Source organism: Lingula anatina, chromosome 1, assembly GCF_051362555.1.
Source record: "Lingula anatina isolate TDL-2025a chromosome 1, LinAna3.0, whole genome shotgun sequence".
Lineage (NCBI taxonomy): Eukaryota > Metazoa > Brachiopoda > Lingulata > Lingulida > Lingulidae > Lingula > Lingula anatina.
The window spans coordinates 11082259-11097749 of NC_141767.1; the positions used below are offsets into that span (position 1 = coordinate 11082259).

General features: G+C 35.7%; 2 protein-coding genes across 2 annotated transcripts; one reads left to right on the plus strand and one right to left on the minus strand.

The window, feature by feature from the left end:
- Positions 1-53: 53 nt before the first annotated feature.
- On the plus strand, positions 54-1997 carry LOC106153711 (DNA oxidative demethylase ALKBH2). The gene is made up of 3 exons (XM_013527750.2): positions 54-344; positions 930-1072; positions 1410-1997. Exons 1-3 carry the CDS (start codon positions 54-56, stop codon positions 1723-1725), a joined length of 750 nt encoding a protein of 249 aa, XP_013383204.2. The 3' UTR covers positions 1726-1997.
- LOC106153649 (telomerase-binding protein EST1A) lies at positions 1986-15313 on the minus strand. The gene is made up of 19 exons (XM_087000956.1): positions 15157-15313; positions 12716-14594; positions 12274-12435; positions 11855-12041; positions 11418-11635; positions 10953-11031; positions 10681-10791; positions 10087-10272; positions 9590-9651; positions 9190-9335; positions 8671-8926; positions 8259-8356; positions 5859-5962; positions 5418-5591; positions 5007-5147; positions 4584-4731; positions 3875-4086; positions 3476-3557; positions 1986-3022 (listed from the first exon to the last, which is right to left on the minus strand). Exons 1-19 carry the CDS (start codon positions 15254-15256, stop codon positions 2892-2894), a joined length of 4476 nt encoding a protein of 1491 aa, XP_086857082.1. The 5' UTR covers positions 15257-15313; the 3' UTR covers positions 1986-2891.
- Positions 15314-15491: the final 178 nt, after the last annotated feature.

The following is a 15491-nucleotide window of genomic DNA, read 5'->3' on the forward strand; positions in this document are numbered from 1 at the left end:
GACAAGCAACTCAGAGAATGAATTAAAAACTGTGTACTGTCGTGATGTAAATAATGGATAAGTTTGTACATAAAAGAAAACGTTCAACAGAGGACCAAGAATCAATTGGAAAGAAAAGGAACAGCATGTCATCTGGTGGAACACTAGAAAATGGCACAGCGAAGAATCCGACAAGATCGTTAAATATAAAAGCTGAGAACTTGGACCTAGAATATCATATACTGTTTAGCAAAAGAGAGGCAGATGACTTGTTCCAGAGATGTGAAAAGGAGTTGATATACAACACAGGGCAGCTAGCCCAAGTGAAGATATTTGGAAAATGGCTAGATATTCCAAGGAAACAGGTAGTCATTTGCAATCAGGATTTGGGAACCATCTTACACCAACTTACAACGTCGTCCAAATTACCTTGACGTTAATTCACGTTTGCATGTTCACTTATGTGCTAGATAATAATGATTATAAAGAGTATGAAAAAGAGTGATTAAATATGTTTATTCAGACAAACTTCTGTCTTAGTAGGAAAGTATTAAAACGCATCCCACATTAATAATGTTATTTACACAGTACAAATATACATTGTCATTGATGTATTGGTTAGGTAAGCAGAAAAAAAATGCTCATACGCTATGGCAGGCTGCTGGCGAAGAAACTACTTAAGTCCATTTATAGTCACTTTTATAGATAAACATCTGTGTAGGAGTCTTCTTCCTATCTACCATGTGGGTCAAAATTTCTTACGATTGCATGTAGCAACAGTAACTACAAGGAAAAATTATAATATCTTGACAAAAAATCAAGGGGTGGATAGTTGAGTTTGGTTTCTTCTTTAAAACAATTTTGTCCTGTCTCCGGAGTAGCCAGTTTTAGTCTATTACATTAATTTTCAAGATAACCAAGGATCCAGCTCATCAGTAAGTTATTTCCAGGTGGCCCACGGGGATGAAGGTTTGGCATACACCTTCTCTAACAATACTATACCAGCAAAACCATGGACACCATTATTGCTTGAAATTAAGGATGCAATAACTCATCTTACAGGACACACTTTTAATTTTGTTCTCATCAACAGGTAGGTTTGTTTCTGTTGAAATATCACTAGTTTACTGAGGATTTGTGTAAAACTAGGGACCCATCAAGACTGTCATATCCCATTACTCCTGCTACGACTGAATACTAGGAATGGTGACAGAATTAAGAAAATCTTGTCCTATTCCAAAATGAATTTTATGTAAATCATTTTAGAAACATTTCTTTGTTTATAAGGTGATAGATTTGAAGTCAAAAGTGTATATGATATATCGCTTTCTATTTCTATTTGTTAATTCCAATTTGATTATGAAAATTTCTGCTTGTGCTAAATGATCTTGTTAAAAGAAATTCTAAAAAAATTTGATGTTTTTTTCCAGATATAAGGATGGCAGGGATTACATGGGAGAGCATAAGGATGATGAGAAAGACCTGGACCCATACGCACCTATTGCATCGCTTTCACTAGGTCAACAAAGGGACTTTGTTTTCAAGCATGGGGAGTCTAGAGGGAAAGGAGCTAAAAGGAAAATTGACCCAGTTAAGGTGGAGCTTGCAAGTGGCAGCCTTCTGCTGATGAAGTACCCTACTAATAGATACTGGTATCACTGTCTACCTGTTCGAAGAAATGCACCTAATGTACGAATTAATATGACATTTAGACAGATGTTGACTTCAGAAATTAAAGGCAGCTAGCAAGACCAAATAATAATAATTATTAATTGAACAGTACTTGCTTACTGAATTTCATTTAAAGTTTTATTTTTAGAGGGTAAATTGCAAAGAATGTTTTATTTTTATTGGCATCTCATTAAATTTTAAATACAACATCAAATTATAGGTTTCAAAAATGACTTAAAGATTTCATAGTTCCAATAATTTTTCATGTGAAGGACAAAGAAAAATCAAAATATTGAAGTCGTAATGTTATATTAAATTTTCAAATAAAACAAATATTATGTTTTTGCTATTTGTTAGAAATGCCTGCTTTATTTAAAATTAAATAAACCATAAAAAACAACCCATTTGTCACAATATTGAAATAAGTACAAACTTAAACAAGAAGTGAATCCTTTCCCAGAATGACAATATAAAACTAACAATAATAAGCTTCAATAAGCAATTAATTCAAAACTCAACAAATGGATAATACCATAATGTAGAGGAAGCAAACTGGTTAAATAAAATTTTAAAACTAAAAGCAATTTCAGTTACCTTGATTGTCTACATACTGATGATATATGCCCAAAGTGTGGAAAATATTGAGATCTCTGGATAAAATACATTAGCATAGATTTTCATAAATATTCTGTTGTGAAATTAGACTGCCACTAGAGCAGTGTACTTAAACATCAACTGAGGCCATTAAAACTTTTGTCCTAATTTTAGTTAGAAAGTTATCTAACATAGGGAGCTTCATAACAAGCACAGAAATGTATAGCTTCAAAATAGACTGTGTATCATAACTTTAGGTTACTGATTAGCTTCCCTTCAAAACATTCCAATTTATCTCCTTCAAATAACTAAATTGTAAGGAAATATCTCATATAAATACGATGCCATATCAAAATTTTTTTAAGTGCAGGTTGAAAGAAAGAACAACACATGAAAGGTAGCCTAAGAGGAAAAAATTCAATAAACTTGAGGTGTATTGGATACAATCCCTGACAGTTTGAAAAGATGCACAATCTGTGGCAAAAACCATGGCCATTCCACAAATGGCAGGTCAACCCGACCTATGCAAGCCTGTTCTGTTTCTCTTCCATGTTGCTGAGGCAACAAACTCCAAAGCCAAAGCAGAGGAAGGTGAACACATCTCTGGTATATCCCAATGATTTCCTTTTGAGGTCTTGTAAAGGACTTCAGGTAATTCTTGCCCACTTGGCAAAGGAAACCACATCCTTAACAGGAACATTCCTTGTGTGTGCTTTAAGTCTCAGGTTTCTATCATCAGTTAAGAGGACAACTTCTCTGTAAAGACGCACTGGTGTATCTGAGGGAAGAAAATACACATGTTCCAATATGAACAACATGGTAATATTTTGAACATAAAAAATTATTGGCTGCTTAATATTACTTCTCATGTTTGACCAAATGTTTGCAAAATACTACTAAATACAGCAATTATAACACCTCTTCACTGAATCAGAGTTCAGTCATGAAATCAAAAGAAAGAAAGGGCTTCTCCATTTTCTCCACTTGGTAAACTAAGAATGCCTAATACTTTCAAAATTTGGTACATCAGACACAATTTATGTGTAAATATTTGAGAATAAAAAGTATTCACTGACAGATCAAGTAAATCTGGAGCTGTAACAATAGTCCGAATGTTTATTGGTCCGAATGTTCACTATAGACCCTTTGGACCAATGAACCCTTGATTTAAAAAAAAACGATGAAAATGTTAGCATTTTTAGGACCAAAGAACCCTGGTAAATCTACTTACTTCTCTCCCTGGGCATAAAATCTCTGGCTTTATCCTGGCAATAATGCAGACAACAAGAAAGAATAAGGTCATCATTGTTGCCCTGAAATGTAAAAAAAAGAAATTAAAATGGTTATACCTGCATTGGATAAGAATTTGCATTTTTAATTCAAACTTAATCTTATATAATTTTGTTTTATCGTTGTGTATGCATGCGAGTGTGTTTAAGAAAATCTCAATAAAATTCTTATTCCAATTATACATTACTTGTTAACATTAGAAATACACTATGCCAATTACAAGTTAACATTATGCCAAACCAGATAATCACAAAGGTATTGAAAATTATAAGTCAGTCTCATCTACAATTTTACAGAAATTGCAGTATGTTAAACACTGTACCCTAAAAAATCAACTTACAATATGAGATGTCTCTTCACTACGATATGATATTGTTTCCATCACAGTTCCTTTGGAAGTGAGAGCTTTAAGATGTGAATTTCTGTTCTCAAACTCTTCCTCGAGGTAGGCTACAGCTCCCTTGGCACAGGACTCTAAAGAACCTGCATGGTCAACACTCTCAAATGCACTGGATTTATCTCCTTTGGACAGGCCATCTAATTCATTCATTACTGAAAACATAACAGCCAGATTTAATAACTGACAGATCTTATCTCTGAAAATAAGAAATGTACCACAAGCTTCAGTTTTAAGGCCTGCAGTTTCTTCATTTTCAAATCCTATTATGTGCGCCCGCCAAGTATGATTGAAAATATGATGATGAGGATGGCCCACATCTCTGGCACTCAGTTTCTGTAAAAATGGTGCTTTCTTCTTAAATTATTTAAAATAAATAACTATTGTAATTATAATTAATCACCTTATACAAAAAAAGTACGTTTTTCTAGGAGAAACAGATATATTTGCAAGGCTAATCTCTATAACATGTATCTGATGGAAGAACACAAATACCAGTAAAATTTAAGCTAGTCTAATAAAATTGTATAAATTAGCTCAGTTTCCGGTCACTGTTTTGCTTTGGGTCAGTAAATTTTTAGACTTTGTTTGCCTGAAAGGCCAGTAGGCTAAAACGTTTTTGGCTCACACCGTAATCAAACAAACAACTCACCAACTAAGGGCACAACTATGGTGTACTTCTTTCCTTCTAATATGGTCTTAATGGTCTTCAGATGATCAATAAAACAGTTGGTGTCTGGGATAAGGAAAAGAGGCCGCACCTCAAGTTCAATTGAACGACTTTCTTTCTCAAAAATAGCCTGAAAGCAGGGGAGAAAATTTGCATTATTAATTTATTGAATTCTTCAAATACAATCACATAATGGTAAAACCATAACATGTAAATTCAGGATCCAGAAAAACATATGATATAACTCATAGTCACAAATATATTTCAACTCTACCTAAACAAAGCATAAGTAATTTTAACCTTTAAAATATATACATAGTAGTATTTTGTAGGTCACATAGGCCAGGATGTCTTAGGCCAATGAAACTATTGTAACATTTATCATAACATCATTAATGTTCAAACCTGAATGTTTTCTTCCTGCTTCTGCTGTTGTTCCATTTTCTTTTTAAGTTCCGACTTCTTTTGTTTGAGCTGCTTCACATGCTCCTCATCATCACTGTAAACCTCTTCCTCCTCTTCACTCTCAACAATTACATCATCATCCTTGATAAAAATAACAACAACCATTATGTATATATAAGTCCATTTATGAGTAGGAGGTGTCCCTGTGATTAAGCAACTAACAAGTCCTGTGGCCTGTTTGACTGATTAACTTTAGCCCGAATATTGTTATAGACTAATTTATAACTAATTTATCCCAAGATAAATAAGTATTAGATAAATAATAACTAATAAATAAGTAATACAGTTTACATTATTTAAGCATATTAATATAATATTATTTTAAAATAATTAATCAATCACAGACCATACCTCCGATAAATTTTCCTGTTCTTTATCTTGTTTATTTTCACAAATGAGTTTCGGTGCCACAGACTTGTACTTCTTTGTCTGCACATCATACATCAACATGGGAGGCTCTATACCACAGAGATATTCACCAAACAGCTTCAGTTTCTCTATTCTACAGCAGTCCTTTGCAGATTCCTGGAATATCAAAACAATAGTGGACTCATAAAAAAAGCTTTCAAAAACTATTTTGATACTCAATATATACAACAGATGAACAAATTTCTTTAAAACAGATAATGTGCTCAAACCCTAATACTTTCAATGAAAACATTATTTTGCAATAGCTAGGCAGAATGACAAACAATATATACAGATAGTGAAAATGTGATAATATCATGTAAATAATAACAGTACATGGAAATTCCATCTTAAATTTCAGCAGGGAATGTCACAGTTACTTACCCTGTCTTCATCTTTGTGCACATATGCCCTGTCATCAGGGAGACTCAACAAAGGCACAAAACCAGCTAGCATCACATCCTCTTCCAAGATAACTGGTTCAAGCTCTGTAATAGATAAATTACAAATAAGTTACAAGAAATTACAATGTCCTAGTAAAAAATTAAATATTTCAGAATGACACAGGAAAATAAATACATAACTAGAGGATCAGAGAGGCGATACCGCCTCCGATATTGTACCACCAGCTGGAGTAAGCGCATTCGTATGCCCCCCCCCCCCCCAAAAAAAAGGGGACACCACCCCCAGTCTTGTGCTTGACAAGCTCTATAAAATACAATCAACAAGAGTTCTCAAAATATGCAAAAAAAAAAAAAATAATAAATAAATAAATAAATAAATAAAATAACTAAAAATGGTACAATCAAGCAGATTTTCAAATTGACTTGCATTTTCCTACCATTGATCACTCCTGTGATTCTCTAGATAAAAGGCCTATTGGTTTCCCTTGAAATGTGTTGTCAGTGGTGCATATATGCTGACAAAAGAGAAAACCTAGGGGCAACAACGGGCACATCTCTGCTAGTTTGGAAGATATGAGGGGCAAGAAATATGCAAAGCTCAGTTCATGGTGAAAAAGTAGGTCAAAGGTCAATTTCAGTATCATAGTATATGAATTTCTATTCAAGTTCAATAGTAACCATGGGCATTTCTTTGCCAATTTTGCAGATTTAAAGGCCAGAAAACATGCAAAAAGCAGTTCATCATAAAAAAGTAGGTCAAAGATGAATTTCAAGGTCACAGATTGCCAGTGTATTACTTCCTATTCAAGTTCAATAGTAACTATGGACCTATCTCTGCCAGTTTTGGAGATATAAAGGAAACCAAAATTTGCAAAGTTCAATTCATTATGAAAAGTAGGTCAAAGGTCAATTTTAAGATCATAGTAAATTGCCTGTAATGACTTTCTATTCAAATTCAATAGTAACTATGGACCTATCTCTGCCAGTTTTGGAGATAAAGGGAATGAAAATTTCCAAAGTTCAGTTCATGGTGAAAAGTAGGTCAAAGGTCAATTACAGTGTCAGAGTTAATTGCCAGTATATGGCTTCCTATTCAAGTTCAATAGTAACTATGGATCTATCTCTGCCAGTTTTGGAGATAAAAGGGAACAAAATTTTGCAAAGTTCAATTCATGATGAAAAGTAGGTCAAAGGTCAATTTCAGTGTCAAAGTTAATTGCCAGTATATGACTTCCTATTCAAGTTCAATAGTAATTATGGACCTATCTCTGCCAGTTTTGGAGATATAAGGGACTAAATGAAAAAAAATGAAAAAATTAATTAAAATAAAGAAAAGGTCTTTTTGGTTGAAATTCTTGAAATGGGAGGTGCTCAGAAGTTCCAGATGTTCAAATTTCATGAAATAATGTCATTTTTCACCAGAAATTGTCTGCCTTGCCAAGCCTTGTGTTTTATTTACCCGGGGTTCAAAATTTATTATACATTACCGTACTGCACATTTTGCCTTCACCACCACAATGTACTTTTAGGTACAGCATAACTCAAAAACCGTATGGAATACAAAAAAACAGAGACTACCTCCAGTGTTGGACTTTACATGCTCTACAAAATGCAAAAAAGAATGGGTCTCTAGCATTAAAGGTTCCTGAATTAGAGACAGTTTTCAGTTTCGGTAACTTATGGCCGCTACTCCTGTCAAAATGCACCGATTGACCCCAAATTCACGGAGATGAAAGATGACCCGAAGGGTAACACTTTCCAATAATATTATTGGTTAGGTCTGTGTAGTTTCTGAATATCAGCGCAAATATTTTTTTTTTCATAAAAAAAAATTTGTTGTTTTGGAAAATTTTGGCCCATTTGACCTTGAAATAAAGGTCAAAGGTCAAATCCAAGGGCATATTTGAAATCTTCCCATATGACTTTCGGTCAGCCATCTGTAGAAATTTTTCCCATAATTCCATTGGTTTGGGAGATATTTAGCATTGAATTTTCAAAAATTTTGACAAAGGTGCGTTTCAATGAGCGTCACACCCAGGCCAATGCACCGACTGAGACAAAAAAACCTGGGGGTTCAAGTTGAGATTATATGTGACCTAAATCCAAGAGATGAGGACACAGGTCCTTGCGGTCTAGGAGGAGAAGCGGTAACGGTGACTTGTATCCCACGTCATCCTGCGGAGCCGCAGGAGCCGGCAGAGCTGTACGAGACGGGTCGGGACTAAAACCATGAGTACCGCCAGCTGGTGGTACTAAAAATGCAGCTTATTCTGACCCCATAAACAATCATAATTTAAAAACAGCATTTGTGTTTTTGACCATTCAATAACATATTGGTTACAAAGCAATGCTGATTCAAAGTTGTGTTTGTTTTTCTTACCTTCCATTTTCTCCCTGTATAAGCTGATATGGGAGATATCAAGATTATTGAGAATGTTACACAACTCTGCCAAGGACTGCCATACATCTATCTCTGGACTGAAATGTATAATACAAATAATACATACTTAACACAATAAACATTTAACATAACATGCTTTATTTAAACAAAATTAATATTAGATCATAAAGTTATTTCATACCAACAAAAATCTCTTTGAAAATTTCTTCACTTGTTCATTAGATTACTTTGGATCTTCCTTCTATTCCTTTTTCTCTTTTTATCACTAGTGTAATTCTAGACATCAAAAAGTTGGGCTGAAATATTACATCTGGCTCATCTGTCAGGAATAATGTAGCAAGATCATTCAACAAGACTATCACAGTCTCTACCAGCAAACAACATCTCTTACCCCAGAGTTGGATCCTTCTGGTTTGGAGGAGGGTTCCACAAGGCAGAGTGACACACCATCCAGTCAGACCACACTTTAACACTGGGCAGCAAATGGTGCAAGTCTTCATTCATGAGATCTTCTGAGCTTGTGGACTCTGAAAGGTGATCCCTATACAGCTGGACACACCTCTCCAACAGCAGTCCAAACATGTCCAAGCCAAGCTGGATGGCTTGTTCCTGTAACAGCGACCTGCACTCATTTTCAACTGTTGTGGCTGTAAAGGAGAAAGTGAAGTTCAATGGATATTGGGCACTGTCTAAATACAATTTTGTAAGTAGTGGCACTTCTATAGAAATAAATTTCATAATCACCGCATTATTGAGATATCACCTTCAATCTAGATACATTGTACTCATAAACTTTCCTACTGAGAAACTAACATAAGGATCACTGAGACATGTTAAACACACACACACGCATGCATGCACGCACACACACACACACCATAAGCAGTTGATAAATACTCTCTCCTCTTACATTTGAGTGAAGTGCTGTCTACAGCAAACATGTTGATCACAATAAGCTGTAGAAGTCTGCTGTCTCCCACTGGTACAGGGCTGTGCTGCAATAACACCTCAAACTCCTGCAGCATTTGAGATGCTGCTTCTGGAAATGTCTCCATGCTAAAAAAAAAAGCAGAAATCTTCATTTAATGTTATTTCAAAATTCATTTTTAAATGGTTCCATCAACCAAGTGTATAAATCAGGACTACTTTAAGAAAACTGTTATTTTCTACTCTATTTGGTTTCAGTTTGAGAAATTTCAGGCTAAATAATTTTTAACAGTTATCAGAATAGTTTACAGATTTTATAAAATCAATAATCAAAATAATCAATCAACACAACTAAAACAAATGATCAAATAAATAACACCTACCCAATTTTAGTAAATAACTTTCCATGGCAAATTAAGAAACTCAGAGAGAATCGTTTGTTCAACTGAAAGAGAATGCGAAAATATTTTATCAACTCTGCCCATCGATTACAATTATTCTGTCTGAATGTATCGACACTTATGAAATAAACAGCATATCATTTTACATATATACAGTGTTAGAAATTAAGGTTGGACCATCTGCCTGGGGTCGACAACTTTCAGAACGGGCCGAGAAGTTTTCCCACCCGTCAGACATTCAGTCCAGCTACTTTTCAAGATGGCTGGACCTTAAGTCCAGCAACTAATTTTCCTAAGAGGCAAACACTGCATATATATTTAAGGTATTAAAAAATGAAATATTTCTGTTTGAATAGATTTACATAAGATGATATGTTTTAATTCCAACATTTTAAATAACACACACTCAAATACAAATGCACAGGCACACATGCATGCACAAACACAATCTAGCAAGCACATGCAAACTATTTGCTAACCTCAATGGCAGACAGCTGGTGAAGATTGTCAGCCTCATCATCTATCATGTCCTCAGAACTGGTCCCATCGGGTGCAATCCAGATCTCAACCCTGTGACCCTCCTCCTGATTATGCAGCCTCTCTCGCTGTCTCTTCCTCTGCAGCCTTTCCTTCTCTGCTTGCTTTTTCTTTTCAGTAACTTCTGCCTAGAATAGGAGAATGAATGGAGTCTTAGGACTGCAGCCCATTGCTGAATACCATGATGCTATGTCAACAAGAATACTTTCCTAAGCACATATTAATATTTGAAAGCAAGTGGACAGCTAGCCCATACTTTATGATGGAAAAAATCATTTACAGCATCATCATACAATCACTGAATTAAGACTCAAAGAAAAGAGAATAAAGGGGCAGGCCACATAACAGTATGAGAAGTAAGCTAGACCGAAAGAAAATATGAGAGAAGGACAAAAGGCTGCATCCAGTTCAGAGCTTTTTTTAAATTTTCTGACCTGTGGAAGCTGATGGAATGACAGGGAGAAGACAGACAACAGAGTCCAAAATACAAGAAGCTGTAGTGAAATACATATTATCAAAATTTAACGTGTCTATACCTTTTTTCTTGCCTCATCAAAAAGAGACATGAGACTTTCTCTCGCAGTGAGGAAGGGATTGCTGGCTGCCAGGCTCCTCATGTAGTAGTATACCGCATCTAGTTTTCTTCTCTGAAGCAAGGGAAAAGAACACCATTGGCTTTGTTTACAGGAATCAAACTTCTTTTTGAACAGGCATAAAAATTTTGAAATGTTCTATTGAATGCAACTTATTCTAAATGTGCACGTTTTTTTCCTAAGTAAAAATAAACAATCTGTTTTTGTATACTTACTGTGTAAAGAGCCAAGATTGCTAATTGATTGTATGGCCTTCCATTTTTTGGCGCAAGATGTTGAGCTTTCATATACCAGCTGCAATGACAACACAACGTGGATTCAACGAAATCAGATCATTAAAAAAAAAGAAAAGAAACAGAACAATATAATAGGAAAGAATATTTTGATGACAAATGCACCGCACTGCTGTGCAAACTCTATATGCTTCCATCACATTAAAAAGAGGAAAATTTTCTATACCTCCTGGTCCTTTCAAAGTTGTGAGCATCATTTGATTGCTCCTTGTATCTCTATATATTTAATTAGCATTAAAAATAACAAAAGGACAGGGAGAAGAATAGTATATTTTAAAGCTTCCAGAACAAGCTTTTACATTATGACTTCCAGTTTTAATATTTTGATATTATGCATATATTATATTATGATATGATACATATTATTAAAGGGATATTTTGCTTTACCTCCTGGCCCTTCCAAAGTTATGAGCATCATTTGATTGCTCCTTGTATCTGTGTATGTCCCCAAGGAAAATCATGCACCTCTGTGCACTCAGTAAAGCCAGCTTAACATGACGAGACAAATTTTCAGGAGGAAGATGGCTACTGTCTAAGAAGATGGACAGATTGAAGTTGAATGTTGTCTGCAGCTTTTGCAAGAGGTCATTGTAAAAATTTAACCCCTGAAAAAGGAAAAAATACTTTCAACTTATTTCAGAGTCAAACTGAGGATTTAACTAAGTGCAATGTTGCTTTTTGAATTCTTGGATAAAATTATAACTGTTTTAAATAAATTGATGTATAAAAATCTTTAAAACTCTAATTATTTTTAATGCTTTGAAACCAAAGTAAGAACAAATTGCATTGCAAATTTAAATCACTAGTACTATAAGAGGCAATACCTCTTCCAAAACATCCATGAGATTCTGCTTTACTCTGCCATCCTGGTCTTCTTCTTGTAGCAGCTTTCTGAACATTTCTATAGCATGATAATAGACAGCTTTCCACAAGTTCTGCTCAACATTGTGTCTATTAGATAGATCTGGGTCTAGCAGGATAACCTGCTCATATAATCTCTGCAGTTCACGTCTGAAACCAAGTAGAAGAGGCATAATAGCTTTTTTATTCGGAAAAAAATTGGTATTTTTTTCTGCTTATGTGAAGATGGCGCCCTACATTAAACTAAAGCAATGATACAGTCCTATAAAAAATTTCACTTTCATTCACTTTGAAACAATCACATTAGCATCCACAAACAAAAAGAAAAACATTAAGATTTGGAAATGGTTGCATTTCAAATGCATCGAGATCAAGCCCTCACCTCATTTGGTTCATTCTCTCCACACCCTCAGCATTTAGTCTCCTAGACAGAATGTTTCCCAGCTGACCATCCAGTGGTATGGCTTGACTCAGCATTTGTTCTGCAGCCATCCTGTTAGCTGACCTGGATCTACCAGACAGCATCATCTCTTGTTCATAACCACTAGAATTTCAGTATCAACAAGATTACTATAAATTTGACACAAACAGGTTTATTTTTGTGAAAGAATATTTTTCATCGATTATAGCTGAAAAACACCAAACTAGCCACCACATCTTGATGTATCCATATCGAACACCTTTTGATATGTATTACATAATAGTAATCTCAAGGTATTGTTATTGTCATACATATATATATATAATTAAGCAAAAGTTGTGATTGATTTCATAATTTCTTACACTATGCAATCAATTATGCAGCCACGTTCCATACTTCATACCTGTGATAATAGGGATCCCTTGAATAAGTATCATCATGATAAGTTCCACTGTCAAAATATGCCATAGGTGGGTATGGTGGGTATGGGAACCCCACCTCCCTGGGGTACCCTTCTGGGTACTGCACCTGTCTGATATCACCATAGCCTCCCCTGGGCGGCTCTGGGGAGTAGGGCTCATTGGGATCATGAAAGTGAAGCTGTGGCTGAGACTGCTCTATTACAATTGGCTTGTTAGGATTCTTAGGATCAAAAAGCTGTCTCTGCCCTCTGCCCCTCCCGCCACCTCGCCCTCTGTTGTGCATGTACCCTCGCTGCTGTGGATGTGGGTAGTTTGGCTCTGAAGCCTGTGGCTGACTGCCTGGGAAGGGAAGGTGGATAATGCCCCCACCCCTCGCAGTCCTTGCTGGGTTGGATTCATCTTCATCCCAAGAACTGGTTGAAGACTGGCTGTCCTGTCTAAGCCTTCCATGTCTGTTTTGATGTTGGTGCTGCGGGTGTGGCTGTCTCTGCCTAACAGGACTTCTTTTATTTCTCTCAATTACCTTTACCTGAGGTTCATCATTGGTAAATGTGACATGCCCTCTGTGTTTGTTCTTTTTTGATTGCATTTCTTCATTCTCTTCATCCTCTGCTTCATCTACTAAAGAACCCCAGTCTTTTTGTGTCCGAGACCCCTCTACATTTTCATTATGCTTTTTCCCTTGCTTTTTCAACCTGTTATTAGATGCATCTGTTTTAAACTGACTTTCATCATTAGAGACTGTTTTCCTCCTGGCTCCATTATTGTTGGCAACATTTTCAGATTGTTCATGGTGATGAGAATGTTCCCTTCTATCAGGCTTATTTTTCTTCCTTTCTCTGTTATCTCTTTTGTGCTTCAAGTCCTCTTTCAGCTTTACCATTTCTCTCTCTGTCTGGGAATTACTCAGATACACTTCTGTATCATTATCCTCGACTGTGACCTTCATTCTCCCAATCTCTCTCTCTATTTCACTATCCCATTCCTTGCTGCTGGATAATGGATCTTCAAAACTGTCCCTGTCTACTGAACTAATATCACTGTTATTGCTTGTAGCCCTGGGTCTTCGTTTGTTTGCAGAATAGCGTCTATTTTTTGATGGTGATTCTGGTGAGGCCACGTTGGCAACTGTTATAGTGAGGTTAATCCCAGAAGTGTCCACCTTCCTTTCAACTGAAGCTTCTTCAGAGTCACTTCCAGATCTAAAAACATTCTCATTGTCATCTTTTGATTTGTGTGGCTGGTGCAGTGTCTTTTTGTCAAAATTTTCTTTTCTTGATGGGTTTTTCTTAAAAGAAGAATTTTCAAATACCAAAGTTTGAAAAGATTCTTTTGGTGATTGATTTTTGTCCATTGGGGTTTCTTCTAATCCGGTGGAGTTCGTTTGTTCATCCAAATTTTTCTCTCCTGCAATTAATTTTGGTTTGGGCACATATACTTGCAAAGGAGGTCTCTTTTGTTTTTTCTTGATATTTGAGACTGAGGTGGTGTCGTTTGATTCATTATGTGTACCTTCATCCCTTTTACCTGCCCTTGCTGAGTCACTGGTTGATCTTGACACACCATCTTGTGTTTTTGTGCCTCTGCTTTGTTTAGATGTAGAACTATCAGAGTCTTTAGAAAAATAACCCTCTCTGTCTGAATAGCTTTGTCTGTCAGTCTGTTTATCAGTGTTTTTCTTAATCTCATGTTCAGATGCCTCTTTTTCATGTTGCTTTATATTATCATTTCCAATTTTGGTATTATCTTCTTCTTGTTCCTTTTTCTGAAATCTCATGCGTGGTTGGTAAATTGCAATGTCTGGTCGTTTCTGTCTATTTCTTTGTTTTTTTCCTTGATCCTGGGTTGGCTCATCAAGTTCTGAAAGGATAAACTCACATTCTATGCATGTTTTACTGATTACTGTTTCCCCCCTTTTTCAATCATTTTAAACAAGACACAAGTTGGTTTACAGTATAACTACTAGTAATAACAAGTAGTACATGAGACCGTGTTGTCAGTACACAAAAAACATAGTATTAGAATTGCTGTAAATGAAAAACTGAATGTCAATGTCATTACACACAGCTGTTCTAGTAGAGTGCACCAGCGTATCACCAGCAAAACTGTCTCATTCAACTTTACCTGCCTGAATGTAAATACATGTTGTTGGTGTCAGTACACTGCACACATACTTTGAATTTTAATATATGCGTACAGAAAACTATATCAGCTTTTTTTAATATGTTCCCATGTTATTTTAACAAAGAGCTGATTAATAGAATAACTCAAATTAAATTCGGTATCTGTTAACGCCTCGGCGTTGCCCCTAGACTTGGCTAAAAAACTCCGAATCTGGCCTAAGGTGGGCTGTATGGCAGCAATCTAAGGATGAAAATCACCATTTCTAAGCAATTGTGACATCATTATTTTCAGTTCTTACCGTTTCCGTGGACCTTCGGATTTTTGGCATGCTGATTGCTTGCCAAATGTTCGAGTTCTTGATAGGAAATCCGAACAACTTTTTCTTTTGAAGCCATCATTCGCTCTTTCCGGACTTCTTTTCAATGAGAGTCCTTATCCAGGATCCAAGAAAGGCAACAGTCGATTTCTTTTAACAAAAGATGACAGCCATGACAGCTTTCAGAGGCATTGACAGTTCTTTAAAAAATGTGAAATAATTGTTTCAGTTTTTGTTACACTCCTGGGTTTTTAAATTCAAGACCTATGATATAAAGATTTAAAAAAATTTATCCAGTTTTTATGTGAGCACTGCCT

Coding starts and splice junctions, on each gene's coding strand:
- LOC106153711 (XM_013527750.2), top strand. CDS start 54: ATGGATAAGTTTGTACATAAAAGAAAACGTTCAACAGAGGACCAAGAA. Junction 345..929: donor TAGATATTCCAAGGAAACAG/GTAGTCATTTGC, acceptor AGTTATTTCCAG/GTGGCCCACGGGGATGAAGG. Junction 1,073..1,409: donor AATTTTGTTCTCATCAACAG/GTAGGTTTGTTT, acceptor GTTTTTTTCCAG/ATATAAGGATGGCAGGGATT.
- LOC106153649 (XM_087000956.1), bottom strand. CDS start 15,256: ATGATGGCTTCAAAAGAAAAAGTTGTTCGGATTTCCTATCAAGAACTC. Junction 5,592..5,858: donor TGCACAAAGATGAAGACAGG/GTAAGTAACTGT, acceptor TTGATATTCCAG/GAATCTGCAAAGGACTGCTG. Junction 3,023..3,475: donor TTTTATGCCCAGGGAGAGAA/GTAAGTAGATTT, acceptor TTCTTCCCTCAG/ATACACCAGTGCGTCTTTAC.